The 24,459-nt window shown below is 41.7% G+C and overlaps 2 protein-coding genes across 6 annotated transcripts; one reads left to right on the top strand and one right to left on the bottom strand.

Moving 5' to 3' along the window:
- Positions 1-768: 768 nt before the first annotated feature.
- On the bottom strand, positions 769-14,155 carry LOC143010063 (solute carrier family 12 member 7-like). 5 transcript variants are annotated; one of them, XM_076162210.1, is made up of 27 exons: positions 13,072-14,111; positions 12,314-12,607; positions 10,870-10,955; positions 10,649-10,780; positions 10,413-10,559; positions 9,882-9,936; positions 9,594-9,724; positions 9,365-9,501; positions 9,181-9,285; positions 8,745-8,956; positions 8,455-8,622; positions 8,075-8,173; positions 7,707-7,764; positions 6,760-6,934; positions 6,513-6,631; positions 6,318-6,416; positions 6,121-6,240; positions 5,688-5,792; positions 5,393-5,561; positions 4,690-4,885; positions 4,393-4,562; positions 4,071-4,202; positions 3,865-3,972; positions 3,212-3,384; positions 2,914-2,928; positions 1,949-2,082; positions 769-1,820 (listed from the first exon to the last, which is right to left on the bottom strand). In XM_076162210.1, the coding sequence occupies exons 2-27, from the start codon at positions 12,495-12,497 to the stop codon at positions 1,729-1,731; spliced, it is 3,321 nt and encodes a 1,106-aa protein (XP_076018325.1). In that variant the 5' UTR covers positions 12,498-12,607; positions 13,072-14,111; the 3' UTR covers positions 769-1,728. The 5 variants fall into 5 exon arrangements, 4 of the variants coding, with proteins under 4 accessions (XP_076018325.1, XP_076018323.1, XP_076018326.1 ...); XM_076162208.1 differs by having other exon boundaries at positions 10,870-10,958; positions 13,072-14,107; XM_076162211.1 differs by lacking the exon at positions 2,914-2,928 and having other exon boundaries at positions 10,870-10,958; positions 13,072-14,109.
- Positions 14,156-15,085: 930 nt separating this feature from the next.
- Positions 15,086-22,508, top strand: LOC143010065 (cysteine-rich secretory protein LCCL domain-containing 1-like). The gene is made up of 15 exons (XM_076162212.1): positions 15,086-15,426; positions 16,060-16,410; positions 18,949-19,067; positions 19,292-19,424; positions 19,582-19,697; positions 19,961-20,061; positions 20,136-20,303; positions 20,389-20,449; positions 20,613-20,679; positions 20,816-20,946; positions 21,052-21,095; positions 21,191-21,263; positions 21,394-21,463; positions 21,721-21,854; positions 22,053-22,508. Exons 2-15 carry the CDS (start codon positions 16,144-16,146, stop codon positions 22,102-22,104), a joined length of 1,536 nt encoding a protein of 511 aa, XP_076018327.1. The 5' UTR covers positions 15,086-15,426; positions 16,060-16,143; the 3' UTR covers positions 22,105-22,508.
- Positions 22,509-24,459: the final 1,951 nt, after the last annotated feature.

The following is a 24,459-nucleotide window of genomic DNA, read 5'->3' on the forward strand; positions in this document are numbered from 1 at the left end:
TGGAGAAGAAAAGAGGCAGAATGGAGAGGAGAGATGATCAGGGAAGAACTGTACTCAAGTGGAAGTTTACCTTCAGAGAAAAACTGGAGAATTTTTCATGGTGGAAGCTGCCATGTGAAGCCATCACTCTCCCTTTTTGTTTTTTTTATTAGGTAAAGGTTGTTGCATTGAAGTGCAGGGCAAAAACTTGTCAAACTGAGTTCAATGTTTGTAGTCTGTTCTTTTAACTGGTAGTACAGAAAGCATCCAATATTGAACTTTTGGGGGATTGTAGACAGCAGTATTTGTACAGACAGTGATCCATTCAGACCTGTTGTTCTGTGTGCTGGCCCAGTGAACAACTCTGTGGGACAAACAGGACGCCATTTATCAAGGGCCAAGTTGTCTAAACATATCTTAGCTCCATGATTGCCCTTTTGTAGTGAAGAGACAAAAAAAAAAATGTAAGCGTCAAATTTAATTTTATCAGTTATACAAGACTCCACAACAACATTCTATCTTGAATCAATGATCAATGCATTTCGGAGATCACTGCTAATTTTTATTGGCTCACCGTTTCCTCAAAACAAATTCCACAAAGCTCCAGGGGAACAATATCCTGCATCTCCTATCCAAAGTTAAAAAACACTTTAAGTGGGTTTTATGGGTAATCAATAGTTTAAATAATTTGCAGAACTAAGAGAAAAGTTGAATATCCCAAACAAAAGGTGCAGGGGAATAGGTTGTGTAGGATGTGGGAAGGAGTTGGGAAAGAATAGAAGCAATCCATATGTTGAATTGTCGTTTACTTGAATAAAAATTGTGAGAAAAAAAAAAATAATTTAAGTCACATTTGTCAAAACAATTCAGCTGAAAAATAAAGAAATAAAATGGAATTTAATATTCCGAGTGTACGTACACACTGACTTCAGCAAAAATTGACATGACACATTCATCTAAAAATAAATCAAGTTAATAAAATCTGATAAAAACAGATTGGCTTACGGTCATCAAACCTGTTGTTGATGTTACATGATCAGATATTATGAGAAGCTCTGTGGAACCAAAGACTCACTGGAGATATCCCAAAGGTACTGTATACTACACATGAAGGACATGTAAGCAGAGGGACAAACACACACCAGTTTGCACCTTGTGAGTCCTTTACAGTCAATAGGAGTGGTGCAGCATTTGGCTAAATAAATAAAATTGTTGAGCATTTTCCAGTGAAATCTGACCTTGTGCAGTGTGAAATATAAGAATGTAACCCTCACATGCATAAACTCATCCAGTAAGTGTTTTGTGAAAGGAACTCCTCTTTTCCTATTGAACCCACCAAATAAACAACATTCCAGTGTGACATGACTGATGTGAAAACAAATTAAATTAATGTCTTACGATTAAAAATACTTAAAAAAATCAAATCTGAAAAAAGAAAAATCACATCTGACGGCACAGCCACACAATTTTACAGTGCCAACGTCTGTATGTGATTGAGTTAGGCAGCTACAGGAAGGAGGGGCACAAGGAATCCTTAGGGACAATGCTCACAGTTTGCTGCTGGCAGGCTCTCTTGTCCTTTACAGCCGACACGGTCTTCCAAAACAGTAGGTGACAGTGTTGCTTGAGTGGGGACGTACAGTACAGAGACTGTGGATGGACCTCTCCAGAGCCAGACTCTGTCAAACACCCTGTCCCATTTTCAGAACCCCTCTCTTCTAGTGTCTTTCCAGTAGGAGCCTCATGGCACTAGGAGTAGATGGTGATGACCTCTCGACCTCCTCCACGGACCAATAGGACACGGTCTAGACCTTCCATCAGAACTTCTAGGAACTCCATATCTGAGTGACACATGCTTGTTAAGGACCATAACAATACACACATACAGGTACACAAAAATAAATGTAGGTCACGCTGCATAGCCAGCCCAAAACAAACAAAGCCTAACTGATTGGTTGAACAAGGATACAGTGTTCATCTCCTTGTTTATTCTTCGGTGGGCCTGGCATGTTGAGCAAGACCAGCTGTGAATCCTGGGATTTGTTGACCACCACCTCGTTCAGTTTCACGGCTGTGTGCATCCTCCGCACATTGGACTGGCTCCTACATTAAACCAGCGAGATGAACAAGAGAACAATGTAAAAATTATCCTGGCATGTTCAGAGGAGATTTCAGAATATTACTCGGCACACAGAAGCACAGACTGGATGATTTTCCATAAATGCAGCTTCTACGTAGCAGTGAGTGCAAAAGTGTGGTTTCTGTCATCATCATGCACCCTGAGAAGCCCTGGAAGGTTCATGCAAATTGGACTGGTGATCTGTGAAAAGCCCCTTTCAGACATGGAGTCGGTCTGTGAACAGATTTTTGTCTTTAACCTGTAATTCTGTTCACCACCTTTAGTAAAAGAGTTGTTATGTTCATGTCTTTGAAATTTGCTGCACTGTAGACTAAAAGGCAGGAACCTTTTCTAGACAGTAGTGAACAGAGACTGCACACTTCTGCAGACCGTTGGAGGAGGTGTGTCTTAAATCTGAAATTTCTATGTGACAACGAGCTGCCAAAAATAGTAGTGCTAAAATAGTGCTATACAAATAAAGCTGATTGACAACTGTTATGCTATGTTCACATCTTTGGGTCTTGCTCAAGTGGTATCATGTCATGTATCAGTCTATTCTGATGTTTATATTATCATCATCATCATCTTCTTGTCTGTATTGCTTCTATTAATCTGCGATAATTAAATTCAGAATTGAGCTATGAGGGAAGAATTACAAATACAAATCGGTCTTAAGAAGGTGAAACTGGCAGTATGCATTTAAAATGTTCAAGTCTGAAAGGGGCTAAAGAGATGAAGGGCTCTCATACTCTTCTACTCACACAAACATACAGAGCTGCATGCATCTAAACAACACTACAAGGCGAAGGACTTACAGACTCTCCCACTCTCTAGAAGGAGGGAATAAAAAAACATGTCCAATATTAGTGCAAGGAAAATAAAAACTGCCCCTGTTATTTTTGGTTCAACACAAAAGGGCACAACAATGGTTTGTGTGACACTTTACAAACCAAGCTGACTTTACTTACCAACTAATATCCTGCAATGTTTTCAGTTATATATTTGTATACTTTGTTATGTTTACTCTATTTCCCACATCCCCTAGCTGTTACTTCCAGAACTTGGGGACTGCCTGTAATTGGTCAGTGCATCTTTAAGTCTGTATTTACTTACGGTTTCATATTAAACATGTCTTTAACCCCCATGTTGCTCTCTCTGTTCCTGTTCCTTTCACTGATCAGCTTGTCTTTGGTCCAGGTCATGTGGACACGGTCAGATGTTGCGGCTGCGGCTGCTGCAGCTTTGTCAGAGTGACATGCTGTGTTGCGGTCGTGGATGAGCTGCAGCTAATTAAACGGAACAGGAATAATGATCAGTGATGGTTGGTTGTGACACTTTGGACTTTTTCAGTGGAGACTGGAGGGCTACGGACAGAGTTATTGTTGGGGGTATTGTATGTATTGAACGTGATATGGTCAAAGTTATGTGAACCCCTCATTAAACACATATGGCCTTGTTTAACATCCAATTTACTGCTCCATCTTCTTATTAGGGCATGTAACAATAAATAAAGACAATTACATACTAGAGCCACCAGGGGGCAATGTGAGGGCTATAACAGCACAGGAAGCCAAGATTTAACTACAACAGAGTATTCTCCACATCACTGACTCTCTCCTAGTGTGCATGCTTGTCAGAAAGCTCCACTCTTACACTTGACTTGTTGCAGACACATAGTTCAAGTTTGTTTTGAAATCCATCTGACTATGTATTCAGATATGTGATATCAGATACTGTTTATAGTGTAGAGTTTGTAGTAACTGTACCTCTCTCTCCCTCTCAGTACGTGACAGCTGCATCTGTTTGAGCATTTGAGTTCTTTGTTCCATCACCAGCGTCTTCTCATACGTGAAGGCTGAGATATCACTGCCAAGCTGCAGGGACACAGAAGACAAACAGCTCCAGAATCTTTAAGGAAAAAAAAGTAAGAAATTTATAGTGCTATATATCTAATTATGCTGGTTGGTCTCACCATCTCCACCACCTCCACCTCTGCATCCAGGCGTAGATGATAGAGGAACATCTGGAGATCTTTCTTCATCTGGATGGAGTTGTCATCCATCTGAGCCACTGTGAAGATTCGCATTCTGCATTTCTTCCATACCTGAAGTCACAATGGGATGGCATCAGAAATTCATATCCCTTGGCTCATTGGCTTCACATTTCGATCTCCACAACGATCTTTCTTATTTTAAACAAATGTATACAAGTCAAAATGCATTTGCTTTACTAATTATTTCATTCAAAATGTTTTTTTTCTAAGATACAGTTGATAAACACACGCACATACACACCTTGTGCTGACTGATTAAAAATGGCAGAAGCATGAGCAGTCCACCATCATGTACGATCCACCACACATCAATGTTCCCCCCGTTAAGTCGTTCCTGGTTACCAGGAAAGTGATCAATGTTCTTAGCAACTAGCAGAGCCTGCTCTGCAGACGTCGTCTCTCGCACTGTTTCTGGAGGGACAAAGGGATGAGGGTCAGTTAGATCACTGTCTGAACTTTTCAAGAAGAGACTAACAGACTCATTTGGTGATGTAATTGCTCCAAACGTTCATCAACACATCAAAACATGCATCAGTACCTATGAAGTTCCTCCTTGCTGAGGTGTCCTGGCCTTGTTTCCAAACTGCTGGCCAGGCCATCAGGACAGCGTTGTGTTTCATTCCCCCCAGTCCTGCTGACTGGATGAGCAGGGAGAAGCCATCTCGCAGGTTGGATGATACCACAACATGGGAAAAACCTTTGGTACGCTCAGCAGCCATGGCTGCTTTGAGGTTCTGCAGGAACAAAGAGGAGCATCACACATGGGTTTTAGAGTTTGATGGTCATGAAATTATTTGGTCTGTTATACTCATATTTTCACTCTCCACTATGTGAAATCAATACTGCAACTTCTGTTCACCTCTGAGCCTGGCTAATAATGCATTTTCAAAAGAGGCTCACCAACACAATGTAAATGTGTCTGCTGTTGAATCCTGCCTCTGTCCCCGTCTGATTTTATAAATGAGTAACAAACAGGAAAAGGAATCTTGATTGACTTGTTTGCTGCTTACACACTTGGCATTTTGTATGTGTTTGTGTGTTGAAGTGTTCGGAAACAGGATGAGGAGTGACGTCTGTCCTGTTCCAACAGCTTCCTGGTATGTGACTGATGATTAAGTAGGATAAGTATGCAGTCTTTGTGTGTATGTTTAAAAAGGACCTCAAAGCCATACTTGCCTAAAGGAAGCAATATCTCAATAAAATATACACAAACCACACAAAGTGTGAATAAAAGCACAAACCTGTTCTCCAGTCTTGGCATCAGCCCTCCTGTTCATGTACCTGCCATGCAGGACAGAGGAGACGATGGTGAGACCCTTGCCTGCTTTAAGCTGCGTGACGAAGGACAGAAGACGAGGATGTTTCACTGCCAGCTCCGAGTCGAGCTTACACAACACCAACACCTGAGGTCTGAGCAGAGAAGGATGGAACACAACCACAAAATGAGATGATTACAACAGTTTAAGAAAAAATTCTGATATTGCACATCCTCTGCCAGCCTCTGTAGATTACTGCATGACATGAGGAAAAACACACCTCCAGTTCTTGGTATGCAGTGGTACTTCCTCTAAGCGGGTCAGAGCGTAGCGTGCAGCATTTAAGGACAAACCGCGGATGCCATCTCCCCACTCTTTCTCTGCACTGCACAGAAAACAAACACTTTGAATCTTTAATGGCAAGCTATAGCGTGTATTCACTAAGTACTTTCTCAGTGAAATTCTCTTAGCACAGCCAACATGGATTTTAAGAAACTCTTCTCTTCATAGATTTGTGGTAGCTCTGCATTGGCAAACAAATACCAACCATCTTATAAAGCCAACCATATATAATGTCAGAGTTTAAACAAACCCCTTTTGCTTAAGCCTTAATTGAAAACAGAAATAATTAAATAAAATGCCTGTAAATACTGCATGTACTGTTTGACAAGGCGATGGAAGGCCATTTGATTAACCAGACTACACAGACTCACCCTCTGTACTCAATGTACTTGTAGATACAGCCAGCTATCACCATGGCAACCAGCGCATAGTACCACGAGGAGACAAACATGAGGGAAAGACACAGACTCATTCCTAAGAAAGAGAGGGTCCTGCAACACACGCATATATGTATGTAATTGCAAACAAATTTGAACTGTTAAGTATAAAATAAAGAAGCTCTTCGTACCAGTGGTAGAATTTGAAGCGAGGTCTCCAGTTGGGAGTTCGTAGCAATGTCTGAACAGCACAGGCCAGGTTAACAAACAAGTAGCACATGAGGAAGAACCTGGAAGGACACAGATAAGACTCTCACCCAGGGAGACTAACAAAGTCATATTTTATCATTATTGTTCATATTTCTTAACATGTTTAAACCCCATACATGGAGAGGATGGGAGCCACAGCATCCAGTGAAGCGATGAGGATTCCAATCTCACAAATCCCAACTGTCAACAAGAGGGCCCAAGTCGGCTCACCATTAGACTTCCCATGACCAAAGACCTGAGAGACAGAGAGAGAGAGAGAGAGAGAGAGAGAGAGAGACGGAAACCGAGAGAGCGAGAGTTTTTGGACCACAACCCAATGCAGTCTTTCAAAACTTTACAGCTGTGTCTCGTTTCCCCTCATACCCGTAAGAAAGGGATGATGCCATCACGAGCAATGGCCTGCAACAGTCGCGGGGCACCAGTGAGGCTTTGAAGCCCCGCCCCACAACAGGAGAAGAAAGAGCCAATCACAATCACCCAGGGCGACGGCCAGGCCAGAGTGCCAATGACAAGGTTCTTCTTTACAGAGTCACCATACCTAAAGGAGGGCATACACACACAAAATATGCTATGAACCATTTTCCTCTGTGCTCGCATACAGGTCTGTCTGCTTGTATGGATTGCCTCCGTTCTGCTCGCATATGGAACATGCAGCGGTAGAGACCTTCCAAAAGTCCTCCAATAGGAACAGGCTACCGTTTTGACCAATGAAATTATTGCTGATTTCTCCCACCATGTTCTCACAACTTCAAACGTCGTGTGCTCGACATTCAGGGTAAAAGAATAAACACCAACTTAAGAAAATACAACACTGCAGAAAAGAATAACTCACCTGTTGCATATGACTTTTCTGAGCCATGCTGGATAAAAGTTCTGAGGAATGAGGTTAGAGAAGAAGGCCTGGAGTGGAGACAGCGATTATTTCATTGTTGGCCCAATCATTTCAACGGTGGCCCGATCCTAGTGTTGCAGGACTTTTGGCAGTGTTGTAATGCTGCATGTTCTGTGTGTGAGTAGACTTTAGTGTGATTGGAGGCAATCCATGCCAGCAGATAGATGTGCAAGTAAACTGTTAATGTGAACTATCACCATGATTTAGACAGCTTTAACAAGCATCACATAATGAGGATACACCAACCTACCAGTGTGGTCACAAAATATCAAATGACCTGACGTCACATGGAAAGGTCTATTGAATAGATTTCAACAATCTCCTGGTAATTCATGCGTTTGCTTGCCTCTCACAGCTCTTCTTAACTAAGACACAGTAACATAAACTCAGCCCACTGATCCTGTGTGGAAGCACTTACTTATCTCGAAGCAGAACTCCTTCCATGCAAGCTCCAAACAAGACCACAAAGGAGATGTCTGACCATCGGGTTAAGGTGCAGATCTTTAAGTATTAATCTGTGACTTTTTCTTGTTGATAAAATAACAAATTCTGTATTGTTCTGTTGCTTTCATTACACACAGACAAAGCACAGCAATGAGCACCGCAATGACAAGAAGATGGACATGCGAAGGAGTCATCATTGCCAGCCAAGAACAAGAAAGGCATGCCTCACCGATCTGGGGGTTCACTATAGCTTTGCATGACATGCAAAAAGCGTGTGCGCAAAGAAACACATACAAGGACACACACATGCATGTGCAGTGACGGAAAGTGTTGCTAGGATACAGATGAAAGATGTGGTGGCAATAGCCAATATAGTTCCTATTGGGATGGACCTCTGGGCATCTCTTAGATCTCCGGATCTGTTGGAGCCAGCCATTATACCTGGAATAAACATTTATACTGTAAGTACTGTATATGGTTCTATACAAAATCATCATAAATACCTATTTTTAATTTTCCCCCCTTTATCCGCCATTTTTACTGTTTATGTTATCCCTCTGCATTCATCCCACCTGCAAAGATGGCCAATTGTGATAGAGGGATCACACAACTAACAAGAGGTACTGGTACTCGGATATCTGTAGTTTAGGAGGTTTTCCTGCAATGTAATTCCTGTGGCCAAATACTTATTTTAAACAGTTCTGCTACAAAGTATGATTTACCTGTGACAGAGGGGAAATATATTCCCACCAGCAGAGTGAAGAATGTGGCGATGTCATTGAAGACATAGGGCTTATTCTTGTCCTCGGGGCTGTCCTGGGTTGCCACAGAAGGCAAACTTTTCTTCTCTACCAACATACCAGCTGGACCATAGACGCCCCACAGGTTGTCTACAGGAGACACAGATAAATACAACAACAGCTGGATCACCGAACTGTCATGGTTATTCTAACTTTAACAGCCATCCCAATGATCTTTAAGGAATAGTCAGTCATTCTTGCCTCCTCCTTACCTTTGATCACTCCACTCAGGAGTCCAGGTACTCCCTGTATCTCTGTCAAATTGTTTAATGTGAAGTACTCATCACAGGTGGCATTGGAGTATTCACTGTCACAGAAGACAGACCAGAGCTTGGTGGTGACAGTAATGTTGTCCACAACCTCCTCCTTTAGGCACTTATCAAAGTCTTTGCTTTTCAGTGAACGGTTCCCCAGCAGACATATACTGTAGATGAGAGAACATAGTGTACTAAAGTCAAACAGTACAGGCTACTGTAGATGTAGACTGCTGCCCCCTCCAGAAGTTCTCTGATGATACAGCCATCACCCTCCTTGGCCATGTATAGTCTTTGACATAACATAACTGATCATTGCTTTACTCCTTACAAGATGTACAGGATCACAGATCAATTTTGGCTAAAGAGAATAAAACCACCGTTTACAACTTACGGAAAGTCTGGTGGTTCGATGACGGTCCTGATGACTCCGGCATAAGTTGCCAGGATGGAGAGAACCACACAGGCCAGAAAGACCAGAGCCAGTTTGTTCACATACCTGCAGACCAGAGGGGAAAACAATGAAATCTTGTTTGTGTTTTGTGTGCGATTGTCTGTGATTGTGTGTGAATACTTACTTGACCCCAACAAATACCACCAGTGCCATCGATGCAAGGCAGCATGTGCCGTACACACGCATGTTGTTGAGCTGTACTGAAGCTTCAGACTCTATTTCTGTTGCTTCAAATACTGTTGCTGTGGGTACAACGTATGTCTGTGGGAAAATCAAAGTTATATAAGAGTTATATTTACACACACACACACTCACAGTGAACCTGGCTCATACTAAAAACTCTTGCTACCAACCAGCAGAATCTCCATTGTGCCCAGTATGTACATGGATCCAGCGAAGGTGGTTCCAAGGTAGAAACAAAGACCCACAGCTCCTCCAAACTCTGGACCCAAAGATCTGGAGATCATGTAGTAGGAGCCACCAGCTTCAGAGAAATTAAACGTTAGAACACTAAGATAGATGTTTGTTCCTTGTTAGTCGATTTTCTTTTGTGCAATTTAGTAGCTATGTTTATACGCACTCAATACAAAAATGCAAATAATACATATACATAGACCAAATTGATATGATCAATAACATACCAGGGACAACTCCATTTGTTGCTATGGCACTCATTGAAATGGTTGTTAATAAGGTCTGCAAGTGAAGGCAAAAAGGAAAGAACAATTTAAGCATGGCAGGAGACAAAATATCAAGTTGTATAAAAACTAATTCCAGATTATATAAATCTATATGGAAAAACAAATTCTAAATTCAGCTCAGATCAGTAAATGAGCTTTTATAATTGTCTGCTGTCTCCTACATTATCAATTGCTTTACTTTCACCAATGAAGGGAAATGTTTGTAGTGTTAGATCAACCAATGATCAACCAGGTCTGTAAAAGAGCTCAGAGGCGGATCTCATGAACCTTCAACCTTGGCAAGCACATATAGACAGAACACAACAGCGCTGTCCGACAATGAGAACAAGGAAATGAACAGGGTCAACAGCCGGGAAGAAGATACTTGAGTATTCTCAAGTATATACCCAAGTGAGACACACATAATGTAAGCCTATTGTTAATGTAAAGCCGGGAAAAGCAAATATTCAATATGTACAGTATGTTACTCACACAGACACAGCACATGAAGACAATGGCGAAGGATTCCAGTATTCCTGCTGTTCCAACAATCCAGGTGAGACGCAGAAAGAGAATCACACCTAGGATGTTCTGCATGCACGGCAGGTAAACGCCAATAAACGTCCCCATCTGAGGGGCCTGGGACACGGACACACACACACAGCTGATTTACTAATGATAACAACTTAACGTGACAAACTTTTCCTGTCTCCAAAAGAGCTCCATACCGTGACGGTGACCTTTCTGACCCCCTCCTCATTCTCAGCTTCCTCATGCTCTCTGACCCCCTGGGTTAGGTTGGTGTAGTTTGCAAGCTTGTTGAGAAGTGACGATACCATGGGGTGACTGTCCATCTCCTCCTGCACAGAGAGGCAGTGAAACATGGACAGTATCAATAAAGCACCCAGGTGGTTTGAAAAGAAGAATTTAGAGTTGTGTAAAGTCATACCTCAAACAAGGCCATGTTCCTGCCATCATAGTAGTGTTCTCCGTCAGGTTCTGAAGTGAAAGGGCTGGAATCTCTACCGCCTTCATCTCCTTACAGGATACACAGAAAACGTATCTATCATGGTAGATCTCTACAATCCTTCATGGTTTTCTCCTCACTGGACGGTCTCACTTTTACAATTCATATCAAGTCATTGTCTTATTGTCAATATCAAGCCTTTAACATACATGTAAATGACATAGAAAGCCAAAGAAACAAGGGTTAAATACACACACATAAAGCCCCACATTGATCCTGGCATGGTTTCAAACTCACAACTTGTGCCACCATATGTTCCTGACTCACTACAGTAACAGTGAATCATGGGTTCTTTTGTCCGCTCAGACTGAATAAGTCATATTAATGCAAATAAATCTCATGTTCAAACTTCTGTAACATTGATCTCCACTGTAGCCCCTGGCCCTTTCAATAAATGCGTGTTGTGTTCTGTAGCTAAGAAGCTCAAGAAGCTAAGAAATTCTTTGACCTTGCCTGTACACAAAAAGAAGAAAAACCCAGAACAAGTCGAACACCATTCCAATGGAGTGGCACACAAAAACACGCACACTTTATTCAGCTAAAGGGATGGCAGAGGAAGATGGACACTCCTGTAGTCAGTGGATCCTATCCATGTGTGACGTTAAACTACATTTTCCACAGTGCAGCTTCATATATGTATGTGGCCAGTGTAAACGTTTTACACAACTTAAACGCACATGTGCTGCATGCACCACAGAGAGAGAGTCCCTAATGTGGGACAGTGTGAAACATGACACTCGTCTGGCTGTGGAAAACAAACATTATTGTTTATATCTGTTTATATTTTGTCAAATCAGCACTCTATGTGTGTGTGTGTGTGTGTGTGTGTGTGTGTTTTTTTTGCCACAGGTCTTTCTTTGGACAGAAAGACACTTGACAACCAATGGACAGTCTTGCAATCAGCAACAAAGCAGCTGTGAGTGAACAAAATTTTGTCTTTGGTGCTTGTGTGTAACAAAACTTAATTTAATTCCCAACAAGTCATCAAAACAGGCTTTCCTTTCCACATTAATAGGAGAATTCACATTTGGCAAACTATGGAGAGGATATGTGTAAAATGACCTGTAAACTGAACCCCTGCTTGCCATTTAATAACACTTGTTTTAATTGATGGTAGTCAGATTAAATACTGGCATTGGAACCACATGGTCCATTGTTTGACTCAAATGATGAGCCTGCACACCTGCACACACTTTCCTCCCCACACTAATCAAGCTGCTGCAAGTTCCCAACATGTGCGTGTTCAGTTAAACACACCAATTTGAATTAAACAGTAAATGAACACCTTGTTTGGTCACTTTGACATCTTAACCCCTGTCCCCTAATGCATGCTGGGAAAGCCTACAGCTGTAAAACATATTCCCACCTGACAGAGGTCCTTGGTCCTCATCTGGTTGGTCCCTGAAGATTTTGCCGAGACTGGGAGGTTGGTCATCTCTGCCTGTTGCTGCCGTCGCTGCTGTTGCTGTTGCTGTTGCTGTTGTTGCTGTGCTGCTGCCGGCTTCTTCCACCACGTCGTCCACCGGCACCACAGTGAAGTTGATGGGCATCCTGGTGCCTCACTTCCCCAGGAGAAGTTGTGAAGAGACGTCCAAAGGCTTACGGAAAGTGGAGCAGGATGACTTGAGTGGTTGAACTTTCAACCCCCAAGAGAAAACATCTAAAAAGGAAGTCAAATACAGGAGAGGAGCCGTGTGGAGGCCTCAGAACAACATGGCTCACTTCCTAAATGCATTAAAGGATTTAGTTTCCTTTCTCTTTGTGTTGTGATCTAGTGTCCTTTAAACACAGGGTGAGGTGGTGGCGTCTCCTCTTGAGGTAGGCCAAAGTCCTCTCTCTCTCTGTGTCTCTCTTCCCTCCCTTTTCCTCTGCTGCCTTAAGGCTCTGCCCCCTTATATGTGCTCTGTTTGCCATATGACCTGTAGCTCCTCCCTCTGCTCTCAGACTTCCACCTCACTCACTCACACCTTGTCTGGAAAAGCAAAAGGTAAGGAAGCAAAGCACATTCCAAACCTGCCGTCTATCATCCAACTTCAAACTACCGGCTGTGAACTATGTGGACTGAAGAGGGAAATAACCAGCAGGAGAAACTCAACGCAAACTTTTCTTTTCTGTCATTTTTACCTTTGGTTTTCTTTCCACTTGCACTCTGCAGGCTGTAAGTTTCTGTCTGATTTCCTGCTGTAGAGAAATAGGGTGTGGCCTTTATTGCACTGCATTATGGGTAGTGGGTAAAGTTTTGGAATGGTATCACATATAGAGCAAAGGAAACAAATTGCTTGGACACCTTTACACACACAATTACACTATCATCACTCTCAATGGTGTTTATTTAGTTAGAATCAAACAATGTTTTATTTTTTTATGGGACATTTATTGAGAACTAATGTTTTTAGAAATCTGCAACAGCTTCAGAACATTAACATAACATAACATTAAGTATACATTTGTACTAATCCAAAAGGACCCAAGACAACTAAGATGTGATACCTGTGACATCTCTTGGACATGAGCCTTTTGTTTTGGACTGACTTGACTCCTTCCCAAAAACCAAAGACTAAAACTTCATTGTACAAATATTACATTTTAAAACCAATTTTTCCAAATTTCCTCCTCACATTTTTATTGTGGCATCCCATTAACATCATTGTGTTTAGTATAAAAGAGTGCATTATCCCTTGTTTAGGACTAACTGTCTGTGTCTGTCTTGACTTGTGACTTGACCCTGGACTCATTGTTGGTAGTCGGTCTTCATATTGATGCTGTATGTGGCACAGCAAAGAGAAACCAAAAGCTCCCACTCCACTGCACACAACAACCTTCAACTCATAATAACAAATAATAAAGTGAGCTGAATATAGATGGAACCTTGTTACGTAATCTTATTTGATCTCTTCTCTATCTTATCATATGTTATGCCTTATGGTCTCTGCTGCCCCCCACTGGTGAAAAGGGGAACCTATGTTTTGGGTTTATGTTTTAGGCTTATAGTGGAGACACAAGTGCATGCATGTTAGGCTTAATGTCAACCCAGATAAATTGATTAAATCTGTAAGAATAACTTATCCTCTCAGGCTGTTTTAGGGAGATGTCAGATGTTGTCAGAGCTGAAAAGGCAATTCTTGCAATATTGATGCAGTGTAGCACAGCTAAAGTCAAATGAATCATTAAATATTCATGAGACAAGACTTTGCCATCTTTGGTGACAGGTTACATCCTGAACAGGGACCATTTTCCACCTCTACAGAATGTGTGCCTCATGTCATCCCAGGCTTTGAAATGCAGACTGCCCAGATGTTTGGCCAGATGTCTGTCTTTGAACATGGCAGAAAGCTGACAGTGCTGGTGTTTAAACCTGATATGTGACCACTAAACTCACACAGACCACCACAAAAGAAAACTGCTGTTTGTTCAGCTTTCTTAAGGACGGCCTGCATAATGAAGCTCAACTTGTTATTCCGGCTTTTCTTTTTCGTATCGGCTGCAGCTTTAGAGAACAAAAATGCTGAGGTCCAGATTATTACAAACATAGATTCATTTATATTCACCTTGACCTCTTGACTTTCGTCTGTAAAGCTGTGATGCTTCAGAAACAATGTGTTTCAACAATTTAAAACAACAAAAGCTAAACAAATGCTACTTGACCTGGTACAAACCATTCTAACATGTTATCGCCCTCTTTATGTTGTGAAAACAGCAGCCACTGACATTCAATGGCCAGAAGGGGGCACTGTGATGACGGCAAAGAATAACTGCTAGAAATAGAAGGATATATCAGTTTTCTGTGAGTACATAGCCTAGAAAGCTTTAATTCATAGAGAGAGTGCGGCTGTATTCCCTCCAAGCCAACACACCTCTGCCAACAAAGCCAGGAGGATATTGCCCCAAAAATATTCCACAGCCGATATAGTACACCAAGAGTACAATGATACTTAGGGATGGACTTAGGAGTGGTTGATGACTTTTGTGATGATTTCAGTTCATTTTTGCTATAATGAAAAATAATTCTGGAACCATTTTGTAAAATCCATATAAATCACAATGTCATCAAACCAATCTGAAGATCATTGCGTTTAGTCAACACCTCACTTTAGTCACTATTAGATAAGAGTATAGATACAGACAGAGTTTACCATTACCTCCCTCTGAGCTCAGTCGTGTGTGTGTGTGAGTGTGTTGGGGTGCGGTAAGGGGCAGTGGGGGCGTGGTCGTCGCGTTGCGCGTTGCTAAGCGCAAATTTGGCATATAAACGCAAACTGAGCAGCGGCCCCACGCACGCAGCCCGCGACGCACTGAGCGACCTGTGGAATTCAGCAGGTACCTAAAGAGTTTCTGAGTCCTTCACCGTGGATGCGCAGCCTGCCCGCAGCCTGTGGGATGGAAGGAATGAAAGACTCTCTGAACTGTAAAAGGATCATTTTGCAATAATACCTCGAGATTTTGGAATATTGCACCTGGATATTCGGATCACATTGAAAGGTACGTGAACGCGTCTCAAGTTCTTACCTTATAGTAACTTTATTCTATCATAGTTTTGGTGTAAAATCCCTTATGATATGATTATTGTTGTAGTTTTCTTTCAACATTTGAAGGAGGAATACTCCATTACCAAATTAAGACATGCTTGATCCCCTTGATTCGGATTCTATCCTGTTTCATATTAGAAATTAAAAATGCTGCATTTCACGCAACAGCCGAAGTATAGCGTAGTAGCTCACGCATGCGCAGTCTTTACTGTGTGCTGAAAGCTGTCCGATAGCATAACGTGAAAAAGTCCACACTGGCCCCACTGTGTGTAGTGACCTGCAGATGCACCCAGAGGGCTTAAATGTGGATTACACCTCACTCCTGAAGTCGAACCCCCCCCCAGAATGACTGCATTATTAGAAAGATAGAGGGCAGATTCGTTTTGATTCTGTAGTGGAGACACACTTGCATGTATGTTAGACTGCAGACCACATTAAAAGCTCATAAATAAAAGTGTTATAGTGTTAAAAAATTGTCTAGTTGTACTTAATATTTACTTTATTCCCTCCCTTATATGATTTATTGACATCAGAACTGAGCCCAAGTGCATTAAGTTGAAATTTCACCTTATTTTCCCATTTCTAGTTTCCAGACAACAACAACAACAACAACAACAACAACAACAACAACAATCTCCCATCCATCACCAGTTTCCTCCCATTCTGCACCATGAAGCAGCTTCTTCCTTCCCCAGGCTGGGTCAGAGTAGCAGGCCTGGTCCTGTATTTAGTCCAGACCGTCCTCTCCGTGGTCCTTACCAACACCACGCAACTTGAGTCGATCCTGGACAATTACAAAGACAAGGACGACGAGTGGTGGAGGGCGAGGACGCGAGGGAAGAGAGCCATCAGTGAAGGAGACATGCACCTGATCCTGGATCTGCACAACAAACTGCGAGGTCAGGTTCACCCACCAGCCTCCAACATGGAGTTCATGGTAAGTCGTGTAGTTCACTCTTGTCAAAGTTGTCGTGACTTCAGAAGAGACAGAGACAGAAAGACTCATAATTCAAAGTCACCAGCTGGCCATTTCCAGCTCTAGTCCCGGTTCCAGCTCCAGCTCCAGCCCCCCCGCCTGCCCGCCCTCGCTGACCCAGAGCCAGCTTCCACCCCTGCAGTGTTGTCCTGCCCTCTACCTCAACCATCCCACCCTCCTTCACTCCCCTCTTCCTGCCCTCTTACTCTCACTCTCCATTTCTCCTCTCCCCGGCTGTCTCTCTCTCTCTTGCTCTCTCTCTCCCACTCCCGCTCTTTTGCTTTATTCACTCCCACAAGCCTTCCCCTCTGGCTTTTCTTCACCCTACTCACCTTCTCCCTTCCGCCATCTATTGCAGCTCACCCAAACCCTGGCTGAGGCGAATGTTTGCCTTTGTTTGATCTTTCACTCACTGCATTTTGGGTGCCAAGGGGGTGAATTTATAACCATGGCAAGCCTCAATGTTTGATGTGCGTAAAAAGTTGTATACACTAATCCTGTGTTGACTTAGTGTGTTGTTTTAGTAAGGGATACTATTACTGATGATAATGATGTGGTAAGGCAGGGAAGTGATGAGGGATAAGTATTTGGTTTTCAACAACAAATACCATCTGAACTGTTCCTGCTCTTCACCCCATCACTTTTTGTCCACCAAAATCTTTCCTTTGGGTGTGACCAGTTCCTCTGCAGATACTATGGCCACCATGTTAGCAGCAGCCTCTCTTCACCTGCAGGAGGATATAACACAGAGGTCAGATCTTGGGGATAACACAAGCCACGGATTTGAACACACCTAAAGACACAACCAATAGTGTCGATTACCATCAAAAAGGGGTTTCTGTAGTCCTGTTTTTCACCTAAAAGATACTTCCTTTCAACACTGCCTAATACCCACAGACCCTGATGGAGGTACCAGGATCTCTGGCGGATATCATGAGCCTCGCATGTGTGTGAGTGTAACCTCTCACTGGTGATGTGTCCCTGAGGTACAAAGATGGAGGGGTTTAAAGTAGAAAATCAACTCTTTGTTGCTCCGCATGACTTGACTGTAGCCAGGAATATCACCTCTCCAATCTGACCTGAGCCCAAACCAGCAGCACAGAGCACAGCCCTAACCAAACATATGGAACACATTATAGTGCTCAGTGGCAGCACTGAAGCATTCTCCTGATAGGAGTAATGTGTGATAGTCTAAATGGAACCAAACAGCAGTGTACACTATGACCATTCTTCTTCTCCCAAACAGTACATTCACTATGCTGCAGTGTTAGAGCTCATCAGGTATGTTTCTTTTATTAGAAACCAGGGGAATGTGAGTACTTTGCAGCTATTTTGACTTCAGTTGAATTGAATTTTGTTATGTGTTTACACAAAGGGAGCAAGTGGATTTTTTCTAAAGTTATCCGTTCCCTTAACAGTAACCATGTTTCTCTTCCAGTTTAGAGCAAAACAATGAGTAAAAAAATGAAATCTCCTTCCACAATATCAAGATAATTTATGATTTTTTTATTTATGATAAATTATGTTAATGTTACCCTAACAGGTACAGAACAGGTCATTCTATGATCCATCAGCGCTGCAGCTTCACAGCTCCTTTGCTTGGAACTTAAAGCTTACCACAGCTTGTCCTGCATATCCTCTTGCAGCTATTGATACAGTGTTCTAGTCTTCATCTGTTGCCTTCCATCTTGTAAAGCCAGAACCTTTTAAAGGAAATCTCCATCTCAGTTCACTCAAATTTGCCATGCTTCTATGAACGTCTGTCAGCGTTATGTCAAGCCACAGTATAGGTCAGTGACCCAACCAGGGACCCTGTGTTGTGTTTCTTTTTTCTCTTTCTACTTATTTTATGGGACCAAAACATTTTGGAAACAAGCTATGAAACAACCACAGTGAATTGTAACATAAAGCTGTTAGCTGATGCGGTGATTCTGTGTGTGTGTGTGTCTACAGATGGGAGAAACCTCCTTTTGACTATACTGTGTTAAAGTTGTAACAGGCATGTGTAGAGCCACAGCCCTTTACAGCAGAGAGCAGCTTTGTTGTTCAAATGAAAGGAATTTTCTTTGACTACTATTGCTATTGACTACACAACTTTAAATGATTGTTGTTTGATATAAGTAACAACCAATGCTGAAACCCTTCATTATTCCACTGCTATATTGTTCGAGCCCACTCGTTTGTTTACATGCAAGTTAAAACTTGAATTATACTTCAACTGAAATTGACAGAAATTCAAGTGTGTAAGAAGTAACCTATATTACACAATCTGCATTCAGTAAACAGTTTGCCTTTTGTATTCAGTGATCCAGTGCCCATGTACGTACCTGTCTTACTCACGTTTGTGAATTGAATATTGATTGAATACTGAAATACTGACATGTAAATGTAGAGACTATTGTTGGAAGTTTCCTCTAAATTCTTAATTATAATAAAATTAATGTGTGTGTGTGTGTGTGTGTGTGTGTGTGTGTGTGTGTGTGTGCGTGTGCTCCTCAGATGTGGGATTATGAGCTAGAGAGGAGCGCAGAGCATTGGGCACATACCTGCCTATGGGAACACGGGCCAAGCCACATGCTAACACAAATAGGCCAAAATCTGGGCACACACTGGGGCAGGTATGTATGAACACATATGTCATATGTCTCAAATACTGTATGTAGCAAAATGGGAGGGCTTACCTTGACAAGACTTTTCAAATGAAATGGGACCTTTCTGTTCACGCTGGGCATGGGAGGATTCTGAAATTTCTAAGATACACATCAGGCTTGGGTCAGGTCAGTTTTTGTGTGGCTTAGGTATTATATGGAATATACTGTATGTGTTTTTCCCAATGCATTAGGGACCGTCCACCTACGTTCCATGTCCAGGCCTGGTATGATGAAGTGAGGCACTACAGTTATCCGTACCAGCAGGAGTGTAATCCACACTGCCCCCTCAGGTGTTCAGGACCTGTCTGTACTCATTACACTCAGGTAAGGCACATCATTGTATGTTTACCTCTCTTACAAGCTTTTCAAATAAGGTAGGTATTTTATGTTTTCTCTTACTTCATTATTGGAAGCATATTCTAATGTCTCTATAGGTGGCACTTTATCTGTTCATTCATCATGGCCCTGGTTTCAATTTCAGATGGTGTGGGCGACGAGTAATCGTATCGGCTGTGCCATCAATGTGTGCTATAACCTGAATGTATGGGGAATGATCTGGGCTAAAGCTGTCTATCTGGTCTGCAATTACTCTCCTCCGTGAGTCTTCTCTTGGTTTGATACTGTATATGAGTCATCTTCCAAAAACATGCATCAAAAGGTACATAATGATAGTGTGTGTCAGAAAGTAGTGACAGTAGTTGATCCCACCCACCAGCCAGAGCCATACCATCACACATAATAACACATTTTCAAATACCTTGACTGTAGTGTGCAGTACTTTCCAAACTTTAGATGCCAATGGTGATCAAAGAAGAGCTTTACTTTGAAAAATCTTTAGTTTTTGTGATTTTATTTTTCAGAGGGAATTGGTGGGGTCACGCTCCATACAAATATGGAAGTCCCTGCTCTGCTTGTCCGGCCAGCTATGCTGGAGGCTGTATGAACAATCTGTGCTACAGAGGTGAGTTTCGGCAGCAAAATTGTTTTTTGATGGACAAACAAAGCTGTTAACATGTTCCAACTTAATGTTGTCAGATGGGGGAGTTGAGAGGCGTCCAGCTCCTGAGATTGAGGAGACCAACTACATTGAATCTGAACCAGAACCGGTGAGGGACAGGGAGCCCCAGCCCAGGGCCCAGTTACCTGACCCCTCACCCAGTGACAACCTTGAGAGAAACCAGGTTGTCAGCACAGAACAGATGTGTAAGGACCATGCTAATGGGACAATTATTAAAGCATACGTTGAAATGTTTAGGATTATAAAAACCTTGTGATTGGTGTTTTTCAGGCCAACAGATGGAGTGTGAGACTAAGCTCAGAGACAAGTGCAAGGGAACAATGTGTAACAGGTAAACACTGTTAAACAGAGTACACAGTACTCAGTCCATACTCAGTCCATAGGGGACTCTCAGGGCGTACCAGTCTGTCACCTAAAAAACAGCCCTGATATCCATCATAGGCAAAGCAGTAATGTCGATGTATTATTCACTTTACTGTGGTTTCCTCTCATAGATACGAGTGTCCACCTGGCTGCCTTGACAGGCCAGGGAAAGTATTTGGAACTGGACATTATGACATGGTAAAGGATCATGAACAACACTGATTATGTCCTTTTTGCACTCCAAAAAAGTAAAGATCATCTTAGAAACTGCTTGAGTTATAGACCTTTTATTCAATTGGAAATATTATTATATGACTAAATTCTGTCATTGCAGCAATCCAGTGTGTGCGGAGCTGCTTTACATTCTGGAATCATTGACAATGATGGAGGATGGCTGGATGTGACCCGATTAGGCAGAAAACAACAATTTACCAAATCATACAAGAATGGTATTCAATCAATTGGGTAAGAATCAGCATCTGTATTTGGCTAATACATTTAAAACTCCAACTGATGCATGGTGTTTAACCCATGACCACAATCTTCGGCATTTTTCCTTTCAATTTGCAGGAAAAACAGAAGTGCAAATTCCTTCAAAATTGACCCGGTCCCTGGTAAGAAACAATGTCATTCAATTTCTATTTTGGAGGTTAAATTGTTATCATTGACACACAACAAAACAGATCATTATTGTTGTATGTTTTCCCAGTCAAAGCAGTAAGATGTGACACCACCGTGGCTGTTTTCTGCCCTTTCAAGAAACCTGTCCGCCACTGTCCCAGGTAAACTTGTGTTTTAATGTGCATTATCTGCAAAGAAGTAGTAGTGTAGAGAGAGAGAGAGACAGAGCAATTTTACAAACATTATATTTACTAAAAAGTCTGTGCTTGTATCCTGTTGCTTGTTCTGCAGGTTGTATTGTCCCAGGAACTGTATGCATGAGAGTCGAGCCCGAGTCATTGGGACCAAATATTACTCTGACGTAAGTTTTTATATCATCATCATAAATGACCTACTGTGCAAATCTTCAATGGACCAAAGATAAGTTCACTGTTTAGAATTATCACTCACCTTTAAAATAGCATAATATTCTCTGGTCCTCCTGTTGATACCATATATGGAGCTACCATGTTGAATTAATCCTAAAATTGACATGATATTGTAACAAAAATTAAACACTGGCAGCATCTGGAAAACAGATTCTAATGTGATCTTGACTAAGTTTGTCCCTTTGTCCAGAAATCCAGTATCTGTCGAGCAGCCATACATGCTGGAGTGATCCAGAATGAGTCAGGAGGTTACTTAGATGTGATGCCTGTGGACAAACGGAGGCAGTACAGTGGAAGTTATCACAATAGCATCACATCAGAAAGGTATGGTAAAAGAATCAAATGAATAAATAATGACATTTAAGGTATTTATTGAGGAAAAATGTGTATTGTTTTGTAATTTACTCACAGTGATAACTCAAACTGGTTTAAGGCTCTTTTTATACATTCAGCAATTTTTGTCTCTAGGGTGTATTATAAAAACCAACCTTGTCTTTGTGTTCTCTCCTCTCCTACTCCCAGCCTATCAAACCCAACAGGTGGGAAGGCCTTCAGAGTGTTTGCAGTCATCTGAAAAACCACTCAGAGGACAGACAGCCTGTCACATATGGCCACTTGACATCCAGCAAACCCACTCATCTCACATACTATAATTAAATATTACATTACAAATAAATACAAATAATATTGTAAATATATGTATTGTTTTTGCGAAAGCTGAATTACTATTGTTACAATTTTTATTTGAATTTCTAACACAATACTCTCAGTCAAACAAGCATTCAACATTTTGCATGCATAGCGTACGTATATTTGTTGTTCAAGCTCTTATTTATATGAAGGACTAATTTTAGTATTTCAATATATACATGTTTGTAAATAGGTGTTTTTATGTTACATTTCTCAGCTTTTGTTACAGATTTATATAAATTAATAAGCCTGGCTGGCCGGGTAAGTGCATGACAGAATCTCAAATAAAAACACAGAGATAAGCAACCTTTTGTCTTTTGTGTCATTGAAAAGTGCAGTTTAGCCTGAACAGCCAGGGGCGATCAGTCAAACAAAAGTAAATTCTTATTAGTTAGCCTGAACAAAGCCATAGATTAAAGGCAACACTGACTCATTTTTTATAAAAGCTGAGTATTGGCCTACTATAAAAGTTACCAGTTTCCCTTTACGATAGATCTAAAGTGGACATGACCCCTTTACTAAATGTATAGGAACAATGATTTAATATGTTAACTGGGTTTGGCACAGGTCTCAAAAGACAAGCATCGCAGCGCTGTCAAAATTCACATGCCCCTGTTGCAGAGGCGGCCATTGGCACAGGAACCTTGTGAATTGGAGCAGCCTGCCAGTCGAAAAAATAACTGTCTGTTATCTCCCTGCCATAATAAAAATGTCAACTAAACAAATTTCCTAACACATTAATCAATCAATTGACCCACTGCGAGGTAAAGCTCTCTTTCCCCTCCATTTTTATGGTCCCATCCATGTAAGGCCTTATCAGTAAGACCCTCTCTACTGAGTTCATGTGTGCTGCATGGCTCTGCTCTTTTCTTCTGAGTTGTGTGTGTGAGCATAAACTTCTGTTGAACCTAATCTTTGTACCTAAATGTGCAAATGAAGAGAAACTTGAACTAAGCTTTCTCTCTCCTTCACTCGAGTCAAGAAAAGCAGAGATGTAATCTTAAAGCCAATCTATACTTTCCACATCCGCTTGACCTGTCCATTAGTGTTCCAACCATTTTGATGTATTTTTACTCCTTTAAGGTCACCAAACTGGACACTCTCCAAACCTCAGCTCCACCTGGAGATTCAGGGAACACAAGGCACAGCTTTGCAACGTGCTTGACTTTCTTTCCACTTTCAATCCATTTATGCTCTGTGTTCTGATTGATGTGTTCTGAGCCTATCATACAATACTCCAACATTGAGGTGTTGCAGTAATGTTTCAGCTTACTATGCCAACTGTCAATTAGTTTGGATTGGAGTGGGATAAAAAACTGTAAATGTGTCCCAGTTTTATAGAAAGCCTCCTCCTTGCTGTCTAAAGGAATTACCACTGATATGATGTCACCTAAGGCCAAACGAGTTCCATCCAAATCCAAGGGTGTTGACCTTGTTCAAAGCCTCACACGTGGGTAGCAGCCAGCAATAATAACTGCACATTGGTCTAGTTTGTCCGTCTTGTACAACTCACTCCTCCCTCTGGAATGTGTTAGGTAGAAACACAAAAGAAAAGGACCCAAAGGTGAGATGTGAAAACGTCCTAACTCAACCCCTATCAAGTCAAAAAAGCCTTTCAAACTAACCTGAACTGGGTTTTTCAGTCCTTTGCTTCTATATTTTGCAGTTTAAGTCATACCTGTCATTTTATGATTCTTTAAATAAACCTAGTTATAGGCCTAGAACATTTAATCCATAACATGGCTCTACAGGAAAGTATGTGTCTTTTCATAGCGAATGAATAAATAGTCATGGCTGGTATTTGTGTGACTGTAACAACATTCTCCTGTGTTACACGTTTAAGAGATAAAACCTTTTTGATTGTGTGTGTTGGTCAGTAAAATACAGAAACGCCAAATGGACATAGTAATTATGAGGCTTTTTGAGTTATGTTTGAATTCTGGACACAGCTGGCCGTGACTGAAACACACCGGTGTGCACGGGCATGCGTGCATGTATGTATGAACACACCTCTGTATGTGTGTGAATGTGCACTTTTGCACGTGTGTGGCTTGTGTATAAGTGAGGTAGTTTCTAAATGTGACTTGTGCAATCACTGTCATGCTTTAAAGCCGGCTCCTCAGGCGGTTAACTCCTGGGTGGACACACACCATGACTGTGGGCCAACAATCACTGCCGAACAGGATGGGAAGTAATGTTTGTGTGTGTGTGTGTGTGTGTCAGTGTGAGTGAGAGTGTG

The sequence above is a fragment of the Genypterus blacodes genome, unplaced genomic scaffold (genome assembly GCF_046128005.1).
Source record: "Genypterus blacodes isolate CSIRO-AG114 ecotype Tasmania unplaced genomic scaffold, CSIRO-AGI_Gbla_v1 ptg000120l_1, whole genome shotgun sequence".
In the NCBI taxonomy this organism is placed as follows: domain Eukaryota; kingdom Metazoa; phylum Chordata; class Actinopteri; order Ophidiiformes; family Ophidiidae; genus Genypterus; species Genypterus blacodes.

Excerpts from the sequence above, each read along its gene's own strand:
- LOC143010063 (XM_076162208.1), bottom strand. The coding sequence starts at position 12,497 with ATGCCCATCAACTTCACTGTGGTGCCGGTGGACGACGTGGTGGAAGAA. Across the intron at positions 8,623-8,744 it reads CCTGAGTGGAGTGATCAAAG|ACAACCTGTGGGGCGTCTAT; the intron begins GTAAGGAGGAGG and ends TGTCTCCTGTAG. Across the intron at positions 4,886-5,392 it reads ATGCCAAGACTGGAGAACAG|AACCTCAAAGCAGCCATGGC; the intron begins GTTTGTGCTTTT and ends TTGTTCCTGCAG.
- LOC143010065 (XM_076162212.1), top strand. The coding sequence starts at position 16,144 with ATGAAGCAGCTTCTTCCTTCCCCAGGCTGGGTCAGAGTAGCAGGCCTG. Across the intron at positions 20,304-20,388 it reads TGTCAGCACAGAACAGATGT|GCCAACAGATGGAGTGTGAG; the intron begins GTAAGGACCATG and ends GGTGTTTTTCAG. Across the intron at positions 21,464-21,720 it reads GGACCAAATATTACTCTGAC|AAATCCAGTATCTGTCGAGC; the intron begins GTAAGTTTTTAT and ends CCCTTTGTCCAG.